Source organism: Cariama cristata, unplaced genomic scaffold, assembly GCF_000690535.1.
Source record: "Cariama cristata isolate BGI_N322 unplaced genomic scaffold, ASM69053v1 scaffold5163, whole genome shotgun sequence".
Taxonomy (NCBI): domain Eukaryota; kingdom Metazoa; phylum Chordata; class Aves; order Cariamiformes; family Cariamidae; genus Cariama; species Cariama cristata.
This window is the reverse complement of record NW_009608805.1, coordinates 11,291-27,029: the sequence shown is the minus strand read 5'-3', so window position 1 is coordinate 27,029 and position 15,739 is coordinate 11,291. Positions and strand designations below refer to the sequence as shown.

The following is a 15,739-nucleotide window of genomic DNA, read 5'->3' as shown; positions in this document are numbered from 1 at the left end:
CAGTAGTAATTTGCTATAAATTAATTTCCCAAAGCAGGCAAAAGCCGACTTCTCTTATCACTTTTCCTACTGCTCTTAAAACAGCATTGCCATCTTGAGGCAGAGTGAGAAATGGCAAGGCAATGAAGAGAAACTTTTAAATTAGTAAGTCACATTCTGGTTGTCATGTATCTGGGAAAATACTTGCCATTGATATTTTTATTTGCACAATACTTTGTGCTAGCTTGGTTTTTTTCCTCCATTTTTTTCTATTTTAATGTTCTTTTCAAAGAAAGCTTTGTTTATAACACCGTACAGTAAACCCAAATAGTACTGGCTCCTATTTCTTACTACCTATCTTTTAACTTGCATTCAAACAGTTGTTTTTTAAAGTATCAGACTGAGAATTCAAGGATTAGCATTTAATCACAGTTTAGCCATGAATCCTCATAACCTTAGACAAACATAGTTTAGTCTTTTTAGTAACTCATTTTTCTCTCTCCAAAATGAAGTAGAGATTCATCATAGCTTTGTGAGAATAAATGTAAGTGCTATGAAGCAGATGAAGGTAATAGACTAATTAGAACACCTGTGGCCTTAAAATTGCTCAGCACTGTTGCTGCTTTGATGTCATATTATTTACTGCAGCATTTTCTTTAGAGGCTAAAAGACTGTTTCTTGTTTTGCTTCAATCCCTTCCTCCCCTCCTCTCCCCCTAAAATAGATTATTGATTGCCTGTAATGAGAATATACATTTACCTGATGAGAGAAGGAAATTAGGTGTATGCATGAAAAGAGAAAGACATGGAAGTAGAGCCACCCAACCCCACCACCCCACCCTGCCTTTCCAAAAGCTTTTTCTAAGGCTTTGGGAGTTTGCTTCAGTGATTGGATGTACTATCAAATAAAACTCAAACTGTAGTGATTTTTTTTTTTTCTTTTTTTCCTTAGTATTTGGAAACCGTGAGCTCTCGACAGAGTGATATTCAGAGATTTATTGCAGAAGGCTGCAGAGAAGCTCTCCTTGAAGAAAAAAGAAGATTCTGTTTTCTGGTTGACAAGCACTGCAGCTTTACCCAGCACATGCACTTCTATCACATTCAGGTCAGTGGCATGAGTGTAAACAGAAATGAAACTCCTGAAATCTAATCATATAGGAGATCTTAAGTGTCTCCTGCAGTATGTAGATGAGACTGCCATAAATAGCTAAAGAACACTGTAGTGCCAGACAAGTGTTGTGATCCATTCACAGAAAACGTTTACAATGCAACAGTCTCTTAAATGTATTGTAGCAACAATAAAGGGTTAATGTGACTTTTTAGAAATCATATATTAAGAAAAAAAAATGTATGGACTGATTGGGTATTTCCAGTATCTGACCCTGAAAAAGGACAGTCTCTTTCTACAACGTATTAGCTCTTTCAAAGAGAGATTACTTACCAAAATCTTTGAAAATATTTCCACTTTGCTGGTATTATCATTTTGGTATACTGAAAATTAACAAGTAGGTCTCTGCAATTTTACAAAAAAAATGTATCTTTGACAAGGACCTTTTAAACTTCGATGCAGTGTGCGGACTTCCTAAAATCCAAGCTGCCTGGGTGGCAGGAAATCTGCAGCGATGCCACCAAAGTGCCTGAAAAAGTCAGGATGATGATAGATGAAATAAGGACACCTGGTTCCACTCCAGTATCAGGAACTCCACAGCCTTCACCGATGATAGAGAGAAATACCATGGTATGTTGTTCTTTGATGGTTAAATGTTCTCTCTCTTAAATGGGAGCAGAGTGGCTTCACTAGCTTCTTTTGTACCTAAGCATTTGGGATCGAGTCTGTAATGCACCTCAGCTGGAATGTACTGGGGTTGGGTATGAAAGCAAAATCAATAGGCTGAAGCTCTGCTACTGGAAATATACACAGTATAGTAGGCAGAAGCACATATCCAAACAAGGCTCAGTTTTCAGGTGGGTGCCTAGGACTACTTCTGCAGAGCCCAGCCTCAGGGCTACTTTTGTTCTAACCATTCCATTTCCTATGCTCTTATCTGAAAGTAATAATAATTACGTACTCATTAGTTCAATATAAACTAAAACAAAATGTTGTTTTCTATTTTCTTTTCATCTTCATTCTTTCCTCCATGATTCTTATTAGAGTACAGGTTAAATTCTAAATTCTACATATTTGTATGTTGTGTCTATCTAGTCTATCAGCAATTTCATAGGGACATGACGACTTTCTGACAGGTCTAAATATGTATTATGTGGGAATATCTAAAGATTGCATTGTAGAATTTAATGTTGCAAATAAGTTGTCACTGTCTCCTGAGTATTGTGATACTGGTTTTGTGACTCTAGATTGGAAGTGATTTTTATCCTCATCGTGAAAATGCATCAAAGGTGCCCCCTGCTCCTACGGGTAGGGCGTACACTAGTCCACTAGTTGATATGTTTAACAATCCTTCAACGGTTCCGAAGACATCTTCTGAAAAACTAAGTAATTCAGGTGAGTGTCACTTTGTTGCAAACTATGTAAGTGTAAATGACACAGTATAGCATTTGAAATTATCTTGGGATTTCTTGACTACTAGGATGATGTGAATTCCAAGGCATATAGAGGAGTAGAAAATGGTCTTTACAAAGTATGTATCTAAGTTACCTAACAGGAGAAATATGTGTTACAAGAAGGGAAGAATTGTTTGCAGTAAAATATGGGCCAAGAGAGGTAGATTCTATTTTAATTATTTTCTGTGTGTCCCTGATTAACCCAGCTTAACTGCTCTTACAACTTCCAATCTTATCAGAAGAATACGTTCTATAATTTTGAACAAGATGCATCTGAGTGATTATTTCAGTGCACACAAATAAATATCAACTACTATTACGGTCTCCCTTTGGTTTCCTTTAAGGGCATGTAGCAGTTCAGGAAGAATGCATGTGGGACAAAATAAGCAGAGTATTGTATATCTTTCCTGAAATGTAAAATCCTACTAAAATTTGTTCTCTAAGTTTCTAATATATTGATTTTTTTTTTTAACTTTCTCTGCCGTAAGGAAGGAAGGGAAAGAACTAAGCCTAGATCACAACATAAGAAATGCAGAACTCTTCAATGTGATAATAGCCATTCCAGCATTTCTTCCTTAAATGCATTTACAATACATTGCACTGGTCAAATAACACAGTTTTGAGACCTCCTTTACATTGCCTTCTGGTAAACATCTGGTGTCTGCAAAGTGCCAAGTATCTGCAGCTCTCATTGATTCGGCTGAAGTTGAGTGCTAGGCACTTTTGAAAATGAAATCTTGGACTTTATACAGAGTTACTTTTTTTTAGAATGGAAAATTTTCAAAGATCTTTTATGGCTGTGAACACTTACCATTTTTCGTGCCAAAAGAGGAAAGAAGCAACAAGTTAAAACTTACATAACTTTTTACATCTGCTGGTTCAACTTTATTGTGATGGGAGGTGTGTGTGTATATAAATGCACATGCTATTAAGAGCTTCATGGTGATAAGAAACATTGGCAGATAATTGAGAGGTGTCTAAGTGGAAACCAAAGCAGTACAAAGTCTCAAAACTTGATTTGCACTTGAGTATTCCTTTATTTACTTTTGCTTTTCCCCATCAGACTACTAATGGTATTCAATTTTGTTAGTGTGTGGCTAATCTTGTGAGTTTGGTTTTTTTGCTTTGTTTTTCTTTTTTTGACAGAGAATTCAGATGATGCCAGTTTATTGCGTTCAACTTCTGTTGCTACGGGACTAAATATAATGAAAAGGCAAAAAGTAAAGACGATCTTCCCACATACTGCTGGAAGTAACAAGACATTGCTTAGCTTTGCACAGGGGGATATCATCACACTTCTTGTAGCTGAAGAAAAGGATGGCTGGCTTTACGGGGAACATGACACAACTAAAGTGTAAGATAATCAATGTATTATCCAATCTGAACATGAAGGAAAAAGGTATCTCATCAGATTTTGTTAGCAGATATTAGTAAATGGTTTTCCACCTTTTTTCCTGGCTGTCACTGACTGGGGACTTGGAGTCTTTCTGTCAGGTAAACCACTGCACTTATTTTAGGGAGATTTTGTACGCTAATTTGGTTATCATCAGAAGTCGGGTCTTTAAATCTCAGTTTGAGTCTACTGTTTTGTCCACTGTTGTCTTTTGAAAGATCTTTCCAATTTTATACAATATGAAATTGAAAAACTTTCCCATTACAGAAAAGGATGGTTTCCATCATCGTATACTAGACCACTGGAAGAACCAGCAGAAGAAAAAGCATTTGTCCCAGTGCCAAGGTAACATTTTGGGCGGGACTTGCAAAAATGCCCAAATCTTCTCTAACATTTATTAAAAATATTATATTTCTGCTCATGTTCTTTGTTGCTCAGTAACATATACAGTAAATACTTTCTAACTAGTACGATGCCTTGATTACAATAATATGTTTTAATGGTTACACAAAGACCCCAAGAACTAGCTTCACCCAAACTTTAATTTAGAGTCCCACTGCCTTCACTGGGATCGTACACCTTTAGTAACTTTCAGCTCATGTAGTTTTGTGCTTTCCTGGGGCTAAACCTAAGTGAGAGAGAGGTACTATAGGAACTGAAAATGTTGCTTGTTGGGTTCTGTCTTGCAGCCCTGCACCAATACGAAGTATTAGTTCTGTAAATCTTGTGGAAAAAGGTGATGTTGTCCTCCCACCGCCAGACTACCTGGGATCTTCGCAAACAGATAAAAGAATGGAGTCTTCCAAAGGTACTACTGTTAAAACACCAACCGACAGACCAGAAAATGCCGGTCCGGTAAGTTATCAATACCATGAATCCAAATGTTCTGCCCTGCTTACTTTTCTTGACCTACTTAGCTGAGCTCTTAAATGAGGCCCTGGAATATTCGACCTTAGCTTCTTGTACTTAACTTCAATGGCCCTGCGATGCAGCTGTCTTCAGGAGCACCTTGGGGTTTTGGCATTTCAATCCATCTGTAGTAATAGGAAGGGAGAAGAATTGTTCAGGGATATAACTAAGAGTACTAGGACACTTACTCTGTATAGCAAAATTCTTGGGAATGGAATCTGTTAAACATGAAAAGAAATTCTCACAGAAAGTAGTACAAATCCATCATCTTAAGTGACTTTAGATCTATCGAGGGACAGGGGATTTAAAGTAGCTTAAACTCTGTATTCAGGAATGCTTTACGCAACCCCATTAAAGTAAGTGTTGTTTTTGTGGATGGCACTGAGGGATGTATGTACTAACTAGTGTCTATATTCTGCAAAACCAGAGCTGAATAGAAATACATTTTTATGAATAGACAATGCTATATAAAGCTAGTATTTCTGCTAATAAGTCACCATTCAAACTGATTCAAAATGAAGACTAATCTAATCAAATTAAGTAATTACTAGTCTTTTTATTGCTGCTTGTTTAAATAAATATTTTGCTTATGTGTTTCTAATAGTGATAAACATTTTTGAGACTGTCTTCAAAAAGTCTCTTGAAGCAGAGATCACATTTTGATGGCAAAAAAAAATTTATATATATATAAAAGGTTGTCACTGCTGAAATTGAGAGACTGTACCAAAGTAAGATGCAAAGCTCCTTTGTACCACAGCAAACTTCTCAGAAGTCAAGAATCTTATAGTTGGCTGCCAGTAGCTAAAAAATTTAACTTTATTATTTATTGGTATGACTAAGACATATTGTGTATCGATATAACATCTAAACAAATTTGGGGTTGTCCTTCTGACACATGTTTCTGCTTTCCAAGTAATCTGCTGAATCACACAGTAGAAATTGAAGTGGTCTTTGTAAATTCGTACTTTATAGAAGTAAAATTAACTGCAGAAACTTAAAAAGCAGAAACTGAAAGTTTGTTGCATCACATTTTGATTAATGGTGAAAGAGTTCACTTAAGGTGAAAGGATGACAGAATATTTATAATGGTACTCCTGTAAAATGGAAAGGCATCAGGAAACAATGGTTATCTTTAAAGAAGCCTCCTCTCCCTCTCTTATTTAAGTCTACTATTAGGATGTTGGGTGTATCCACAGCATTTTTTACTTAGAGGTATTAGGCATGGGAGGGGGTGAACAGGTCTTTGTTATATGGACAAGCAAAGAATGAACTGTGTTTAAAGTAAGTAAAAATAGAAACAGTTACTTAATAACAACAAAGAAGTAATTAACTTCCAATACATCACATTAGGGAAAAAAAACACTACCACTGGAAAGACACAAGCATTACCTGAATTAGATAAATTGCCAGTAACATCAGAATTTTAAACTATTATCTGCATTTCAGAAGCATGGAGAAAGACAGAATTTTAACAAATGAGAAGAAAGGAAATGAAATTATATTTTCTTTTTGGAGTAAATAGTGTGTCTTTAAAGAAATCACTTTTGTAATCAGATCATAGACTTGCATCTACTTCTTAAAAGAACAGGTCACCTCAACTCTACAAATATAAAAATGTGAAAAATTGCTGGAGGTTCAGCTATAGAGGCCTCTCAGAAATGTTCCCTCCAGTTGTACTTGGCTTTGTAAAGCTACTTTAGAGCTATTTCAGAGGAGCAGCTATGGATACAACACAGAGACACACTTCTACAAACTACTGCCAAAATATCTCTTGCAGATGCAGAAATTGAAACAAAAAAGTATCTTTTATCTGGCAGGGAGGAGAAAAAAGGGTAGTACTTCCCATTACAGAAAAATCTGTGTTCATTAAAACACATGAAGAACTAAAAGCAGAGCTAAGAGCCTTTCATAACAAAAAGGATCCAAGTTGCTTGACAGGGACTTGTGAAGCTCTCAGATCCTCTCAGAGATCTTACCCCATTTAGACTAGACTAGTAACGTTTTGGGATAATTTTTTTTTTTAATTATTCCTTTTAAAAGATTAGCTTTTTTTTTTTTGTCAGAACAGTCTAATATTAGCATACATATATCAATACAGCATATTTGAGTCCACATTCAAGTAAGTGGTTTTATTTATCAATCATGAACCTTGTTGTGTAGGAAGTATATAATTTGTGCAGTGATACTGTGTTTCTAGGACAATGTTTTTCTACGAAGAATAAAGCTTTTCCAATGCATGAAATTAAGCTAAAGAAATAAGATCTAAATTTTGGTGTTCAGTCACTTTCAAATCAAATATCTGGAAACTTCTAAAATTGTTATGAAGACAAGTATCTATATTTTGACACATTTGTGGCTTCCAGTTTTGGATAAAGAAGCAATGAGCCTTAACAATTATGTAATGTCAGATTTATACATTGGTTCACTTACTCTATGGCAGGCTGTTGAGACCTATGGGATCAGCATGTCCTTCAAATGTAATTATGTTTGCAATAGTTAAAAGATCTATCAGCCTGTGGAAGTTGCCAAGCAAGCAGTACAGCAAGTTCTTTGCCCTGTGACAAGTAAAAGGTGACTTACTATGGAGTTTAAGAACTACTGAATCCGTTAAATTGTCTCAGTATCACTGTACTGTGCTGCCATCTTTAGTATGGCTAACTGTCCTCCGTCCGTTCTCAAGAGTAGTCACCTTAAGGGGCGTTTTGTTTGTTCTGTGGCACTAGTTTAGGGCTTGTAGGAATAAACTTAAGGCTTGTGGACGAACATTCTTGTTGAACTGAAAAACCAAGAGGAATGGCAGATCATTTAGTTGACAGACTAGAACAGAATTCTAATAAGAACAGTATATTCTCTTTGGAGGCCAGAATAGAAGCTTATAGCCTCTTAGTGGAAAACAAATACATCTTTTTTGAGATTCTAAATTTCCCCAGGGAAAGCAAGATTTAAAAAAAAAAATAATAATCTGGGAATTCTGGAGTGTAAAATAACAACTGCTTTTGTTGAGGTACCCCCATAACTCATAGCAGCTATCATTTTACTGTGGCCCCATGATTCTTCTCACCTGTTACCATACAAAATAAGGAAGAGAACTGTAGAGGACAGTCACTGCACTGGCACCCAAGTGTGTTGCTCCGAAATCACTATTTACTTTCATTCTTTTGTAAAGTTGCAGAGCTTCCTTGTCTTTCCCACTTCGATGCAAGTCGCCAACCCCTGCACCACCATAAGGCTTTGGAAATAAGCTCAACATTATACCAGGCTGGTTTGTAGACTCATACGGAATTTACATACATGTAAAACAGTATGCTTACAGTGTGTCTTACACAGAAGCAGGAAATGATTCATTGAGGCATCTTATTTTTGTTTCAGAATACACAGAAAAAATAGCTCAGGATTTCAAGAAAAAAAGATGAGGAGTGGTTCTTGCAAGTTAAATTGTTCATGCTGTGTTATGTAGGACAGTACTATGCAGATCAACATCAACTAAAACAGACTTAGTAGTTGACGGAGCTTTCATGAGGGTTGGTTTTCAGTAAGAGGTAGCATGTAATTCAGGCATTTGTTCATTCTAATTGATTTTAAGGGCTAGTTAGGCCTAATTCTAAGGTCTAATTCTATTTAGGACTGATGTACATGAGCCATTTCATTGGAATCACAAGTCAAAAGCCCATGCTTAGAACCCTGCTGAATTAGGTCCTGAATAAACAGTTTTCTTCACCCACATCACGGTATGGTGAATATGGTAGCTAGGAACTACTGGTACAATAGCCGGTGTACCTGAAAAGGAAAGCTTTACAGGCCTTTGTTCAGCAGTGAAATTTTAAGTATTAAAACCAAAATGGCCATATAGACTGAATGATTAGTACAAGTCAAGCTGCTACATAAAAGGTGACTGCATATTCCTGCTTGTGTGTGCAAGAATGTATATTCAAATTTTCACTTTTAACTTTATCTGACACCTATTACAAGCAATGCAATTAGTTTGCAGTTTAAAATACGTCATTAGGTATGACTAGTACTAAAAGTTACGAGGGGGAAAAAAAAGTAGAAATTAACCGTTTACTCAGACTTCCATGTAGCACAACAGGCTTGCGAAGGGTAGTATTTTGCAACAGTGCTCCATTTTATCACACCTGAAATGCTGTGTCCTGTAGCAGCACTGTGGCAGAGCGACACTGCCATCTTTTGGGTTACCTTAACTTCACAAGAATGAAGCACACTTCATCACAGAAGTACAGTGCAAACTGTAGCAATTAAAACCAAGTCTTTTCAGATTGCACACTTAAACATGACAGTTTTATTATAATGAAATATTAGCAATGGCTATGCAAAACTATCCCTCTTCCTAATTTTGATGTTCTGCGATAATTCTCCCCTCCACAGTTCAGCTGAACTACCCAATAATTATTCTGAATGGCTAAATATTTTAGCCTGTTTGACTGATAGGGTCTCTTTCCTTAGGAGGATAGCGAGATCACCTGTAGCATGTTTTTGTAAATCTATGTAAATATCTTCTTTTTCTTTTACAGAAACCTGATATGAATGGCATTATAAAACCACCTTTTCTAAGGTATTTTTTTAAAAACTTTTGCGCTAATTTAGTTGTGTTGATTTTTACATTGGAATATATTATTGTATTAATTGAGAGGGGGAAATAAGGGTGTTTTTCCCAAATTACTCTGTGACCTTTCCTAGGCATTGGTAAAAGATTATGGCTAATATTGGTTGCACTTTTCTCAAGAGTGGCATCAAGTAAAATACAACGCATAGGCCCTTCTCAGAAAAAGAAGTGTTTCTCCAGTAGTTTGACAGGGAGCAGGACTATGTCTTTGAGGGTTAAAAACAAACATCTTTGAAGACTGGGAGCTGTTTAAAAAAAAAAGTCCAGATCTAACTGAGCATTAACTTCCCAAATTTTGCATCACTGTGAAGTGAGTCTTCATATGTCAGCTTGTTTTAAAAATTCAAGTTAAACTAAGAGTTGCACAGAATCCTCTAGTCTAAAACCGTAACTTAGTCTTCAAATAACTTGGGTGAAGAAAATGCATGGCTTAAATTTGGTTTTGTATTGCAGCAAGCCTTCTAGTAACTTTGTGCATTTCTTTTCAGTGGAGAAAATCCTTTTGCAACTGTGAAACTCAGACCAACAGTAACAAATGACAGATCAGCACCAATTATTCGATAAATATAAGGTCCATACACATGTACTTCTTCCTTATGAACACCATTTTCAGTAATGACAATTACTATCTAAACTTGTTCTAAAAATTTATTTAAATGTAATTACTGTACAATAGAAGCATACTGGAATAGATTTCTGAGTATTTTTTTTTAAAACCTGTACTTTCTAATGAGGTAATTGCTTTGGGCTAATGTTTGAGCACTTTGGCTTGATTTTACAGTATGCCTTTTTTTGTAGTAGGAGTTGTGAAAATACTGGAGATAGTTTGGATACTCTAGTAAACCAGTGTAACCAATAGCTCACAAATCTGAATCTTGGCATTCATTATTTGAAAACTGCAATGGTAAGTTTTAGAATATAAGCCTGCATATGCCACTTACTAAATAAGAGAAAGATTATTTTTTTCCAAACAGAACAATGTAACAACTGCCTTATTTCAGAATAGAAAATTGCCTGTATAAAGTGATTATACATTATTTTAAGACAGACACCCTAGGTTATAAATAAATATTTATCCTTTAAGAACAGACAATTTGTAATGCTTTGCTTTATGTTCAGATACAAATTTTCAAGTGTTAACATAAGCCCATTTTAAGTCTAACTTCGTACTGTCAAAACATTCTTCAATGATAATTTTTTCTTTAACACACTGTCAAACTTTAGTCTTACAAAAAGTCAATAAAACAGTGCCATGATTTATTTTTTTTCTCAAATGCTAATATAAAAAGCTGCCTTTGAAGTTAATCTGTTTTTCTCTTGTGGAAGGCTGCAGAAATGGACTAAGTTTGAAAATTTTTTTGTTTCAGGAGCCTAGCAATGGCACAAATGCTGGCATAGTACAGTATCTGAGTTAAGTGAAATATAGCTTTTTAACTTCAGTCACAAGCAGAGCTGTACAGTTTGTTACCTCAGGCTCAGATTTTCTAAATCTAATGGAGCTAGCTTGTCAGAAAGACTTCTCCTACAGTAATAATCATCTCAAATTAGCTTAGAATGTTAGAAACTGACTCTCCACTATCATCAGCATGGGGTGCTTTATTGCTATACAGTTCAGGTGATATTTCCCACCTGCTGTATGAAGTCTGTAGTGTGACTCCTGCCAGTGATTAAGCCTTACTCAAAATCATTCTGCTTTACCCATGTACATGCTTGCTTACAGCACCCCACGGATAATCCATTTTGTCATGCCTGCTTCTACTACTACAAACAGTGAATTCAAGTCATGTGAAATGCCTTGCAGTTACTTAGTATCAAAAAATAGTATATGAGCATGTGATGGCTGCAGAGCTAGAGTTCATCCCTCTCACAATGCCTTTCAAGTTGAAGGCTGAGGACATTTCATTTGCTATGGAACCTTGCATAAATATCCTTTATCCCATTTTGAAACACCAGCTTTTCAGAAGTGTAACTTATACTTGAGTCCATTTTCTAAAGCACATTAGAGGCAAGCCAAGCTAGACTGCATAAGCTTTCAATAATTCAGTATCAGAATTAAATAATCTGAAATGCAAAAAACTTTATTCAGGGCAGCTCACCCTTGGCAGCGGCACAGCCTCTCTTTCTAGAGAAGAGGGCCCTGCTGCAGTCAGAAATTACCGTTGTCTGTGAACCAATATCAGCTAGAGCTGACAGCACACTGCCACTGCAGTCCCAGGAGGGCATGTGTGTCCCTATAAAAAAGCTGTTTGCTAATTAAAATAGGGCTCTTAGGGCTCTTAATGTTTGTTATTACTAATGCCTTCAGAAGGCATAGTAGTAGCACACACAGCACTTGCAACACTTTCTTTAAAAACATCTGATGTGCTTAAACAAGTATAGCCCTAAACCACTTTTTTCTTTTAATTATAGGATTCTGGCAAATATTTATCCTTCTTTGTAGCTAGGATTACTAACTCCACTTTCAGACTACATGTTGTCAGACACATTAGTCACATATTTAATAATCCAGTCACAAGTTGAGGATTGCAAAAGGAAAAGCAGTTTTATTTAGTTTTCAACAGGTGCCACTAAACATGGAAAACAAGTTGGGTTTTCATGTTTTGCAATGCACATGCTCATAAAAGATTAGGTTTAAATTACATGCAAGAGACTAAATTTCTTCACACTTTACAAAACAGGTCTGAAGCAAATAAAATGATTGTACATGACATTTACATTAGAAAGAGTATGCTAACAGTTGTAGCTTCCATAAGCACATCCACATTCATCCCCTTAGCCAAAAGCTGCCCCACAATTAGGGCATCTTCTCTGCCTCAGTGCAAGACAGAACAGAATCCCAATTGGAAAGAATACAATGGCACACAAAACACCAAGACAGGTGAAGGTGTCCTCCAACACGCCAACCCTGTAAAAAGGGAAAACAGACTTAGTCAAGGACACCCACCAAGTTTGCCCCAAAGTTACCACTTTGTGATCTGGCAGTCACTAAAAATCACACCATTTTATATAGCAAGATAAAGTACAAAGAGGTTTTGGTTTCTCTTTTTTCCCCCCTTTTTAAAGGCCTTTAGTTTCATAACTTGCAGCAGAAGGTTTTGAATTGTACCACTTAAAGAAAAACAGGAAACTTGCAGGTGATCAGACTGTAGATAAGAAATCTAAAAGGTTTACTTCAAACTAGCTGTTTAGTTCCAGACAACCCTTTCTCTTATCACTGCAATCCAGGACTGGTACTTAGATCAAAACATAGCCACCGCAGCTCTGAGCAGTTGTATCAACTCCAAATATTGGTTAATGCAAGTGCAGCACCTCCTACACAGTGGGCACAAGTCTCACACACTTGCGATTCAGCAAGCTTTAACATGAACGCCTGTCCTCTGCAGCCATCTCTGGTCCCTGAAGAATCTGAAAGTCACAGCTCTCCTCCTGTATTCCTGCTAACTAACCTTGCCAAGTAACTACACAAGAATAAAAGTTCACACATTCAGGACAGAGACTGTAAGCAAGTATCAAACTTTATTTCACACTAGCCCCTCTTAGGGTCAGGTTTTTCTGTATAGGTGGGGATACAGTTTTCCAGAACTAAACCTTAGTGTCACTAAAGTTTACTGTCATAAAAATGAAAAGAAGCCCACTTTTGAAATAATTAGACTCTTCTGGAATGATACAGTGCTAAAGATTTAACTGTACCAGCATTGTTATACTTGTTATTGCACACCATTTCTCAGCTTTTTAGGTCTTCTACAACAGGCAGCAGTCACACTTGTGTCATGTGCTTTGCCTGCCTAGTTACCCCAATTACCCTGGGGTGAACCCTCTCGGTTCATTGAACCTCAAGTCTCCCACAGTGTATGTGCACTAGAGCTCTTTCAGAAAAGATAATCCTTGTTTTCTCAAAGTTTGGATCTGATGATTTGGTGCTTTTTCTCAGCTTCTTCCCAAGGGAAAGGTTTCAATGGACAGGGTGCTGTGTAATGCTGGTTAAGGGTGAAACACTCGGCTCATGCTTTCACTAAGCAAGTTAGAACGATTGCAGACAGCGAGATGCAAATACCTTTGTTTCAGTCTGTTACTTCAAATTAATATACAACTTAGCAACGTCTGGTTCCTGCAGTTGCCAGCACATTTTTCTCAGACATGCTGGCATATCTTTCTTCAGAGAGCACAAGTCAATATAATTAACATCCAAAAGGTTAGTGCACTGGGCATTTAGGGCTCTGACCAATTTAGCAGGATAAGGAAGACTTAAAAAAAAAAAATCTAACTGTAGATTTACAGTGAAAGATTACTCCAACTGTCAACATTTCATTGTGGAAGGCACCAATTAAATAAGTGTGTGGAGGACTACACTAACTACTCACATTCAGACTTCCTAAGTCACCAGAACAGCTCAGAGGTGCAGAACTACTGTCATAAGCTGTTTAACAAGTTTATTTCTGGCAGCTAGTAAAGTCCAAAGGCCAAACACACGTCACTATTAAAATAACCCTCAGTAGGTGTTCCTGGTTTCTACTTCTAGAAACTGATGTCCCTTTAGAACTGCAGAACCTACTATTGATGTCATCTGGCTCCAGCTGAGTCTCAACTGAATGACCACCCTACGTGAGAAATGCTGTTTCAACACAGTTCTGTGACAGCAGAAATTTACCTGCATTTCAGTCCCTGACTTTTTTCTGAAGTGCTTGTATTCGTTAGATTCCAGAGTAAACGCTCACACATGCAGAGTTCATTTAAAAAGCAAAGCAGTACAGTGTTTATTGCAAGCAGATTACACACATACTGACCCCACAATGGATATCAAGGCTAGGGTCAGCGTACAGTTCCCCAGTGGTGTCATTCCAGGGTGCTGGAGGATCAGCAGGCACAAGGCATAACGGGCATCACATCCCCGTGGAGGCAACGTGGATCCTCGCTGTTGTATCCACCCTCCCCAAGCCCCTGCTTGGTATTTATCCATGCTGGGACCCACAATCGTTCAGACACATGTGGCCAGTATGTGCCGCAAGGATCGTTACGCCCCGCCCTTAGAGCTTATCTATTCACCACATACTGTACTGTTTTACAAGGGGGTGTACAGGGGGTTGTCCGGGGGGGGGGGGGGGGGGGGGTTGGTTATGTGACTGTGGGCTGCGGTTAACCGGTCGTCCTCATCTTCGTGTAATCAATCACGTTGTTTCATAAACAGTCATTGAGATGTTCCAGTGTTGTAGTCACGTGTTCCCTGACTCGCTCCCCAGCGGGTGCATCCTATCCTTCAGTGTTTCATTACGGACCAAAAACTTCTCATATACTACTACAGTTCTGTATCTGAACATCCCCCAAAATACAGACAGACGGTAAAGCCTGAGTATTCAGACTTAAGAAATTTGAGCAGCTATACTAAATAATAGTCAAAATTTTGGAGTTGAGCACAACACTTGAACAAGATGTGTCCTCTTAAATTCCCTGGTACAGTGAAAGTCAACAGAAACAGAGCTAAGTGACCTTCAAATACATGCTACAAGCAAGGTGGCAAGGCCAACAAGTTGTTTCCCTACAGAGCTGTAACAGACAATCTGTTGTACACGTAAATAGAGCAAAGGAAGGAAGATGCAGACCAGAGACCATTCCCCTACTGCAACTGGCTAAAACATTACAGCTTGATGAAACTTGAGAACCATCCCCTTCTCCTCAACCATCACAAGAAATCAAAGGCTTTTCAAAGTGTTCTTGATAACTCTGCTGCTTACACAACTGCATGTTCAGCCTAAGTTTAAGCTAATCAGTCCCCTCCTTTTGATGAATTTACTTTATTTCTGTTTACAGAGTTCTTGTGATAGAAGTTGACTTTATATTACAGTTGATCCCAGAAATAGTTTCATAATTTCATATCCTCAAAGAACATTCCTAAAAGATGTAGACTAATGCTCAGATCACCATATGGATTCCAGTCTCAGCACGCAAGCGTCCCAAAGCTCAGACTTTTGTAGCCTGTGCTGTTCATTGTGGCTATTCCTACAAACTCAGAAGGAACAGCGGAGTGATGTTATGCTAAGTCAGGCACATGCACTACCAGAGCTCCATCTATCAGTGCAAGCACTTTATTTTGCCACAACAATGTAAGGTTACTCTTGAACACTGACATCTGTGTGCCAGAGAGAGAAGAACAATGAGAGATCAGCTCTGCAGAAGCGTTCTGCTTTTATGACAAACTCTCCAGGACTTCAGATCCTACCATTTTGCTCCAGAGCTGGAACACATTTTGTAGAGTTAGTTTCAGTGGTACAGGTACTACCT

General features: G+C 37.5%; 2 protein-coding genes across 2 annotated transcripts in view; one reads left to right on the top strand and one right to left on the bottom strand.

Annotated features, from left to right (window-relative positions):
- BAIAP2L1 (BAI1-associated protein 2-like 1) overlaps nucleotides 1–10,027 on the top strand; it is a 33,299-nt gene extending 23,272 nt beyond the window's left edge. Inside the window, 8 exon segments of the mRNA XM_009697279.1 lie at nucleotides 931–1,083; nucleotides 1,549–1,716; nucleotides 2,334–2,487; nucleotides 3,687–3,894; nucleotides 4,201–4,278; nucleotides 4,623–4,788; nucleotides 9,372–9,412; nucleotides 9,952–10,027. Coding sequence (XP_009695581.1) covers nucleotides 931–1,083; nucleotides 1,549–1,716; nucleotides 2,334–2,487; nucleotides 3,687–3,894; nucleotides 4,201–4,278; nucleotides 4,623–4,788; nucleotides 9,372–9,412; nucleotides 9,952–10,027 — 1,044 coding nt within the window.
- A 2,208-nt stretch (nucleotides 10,028–12,235) lies between these two features.
- BRI3 (brain protein I3) overlaps nucleotides 12,236–15,739 on the bottom strand; it is a gene marked incomplete at its 5' end in the record, with an annotated part of 13,467 nt that continues 9,963 nt past the window's right edge. The window contains one exon of the mRNA XM_009697280.1: nucleotides 12,236–12,368. Within this exon, the coding sequence (XP_009695582.1) occupies nucleotides 12,236–12,368 (133 nt within the window). The remainder of the gene's footprint in view (nucleotides 12,369–15,739) is intronic.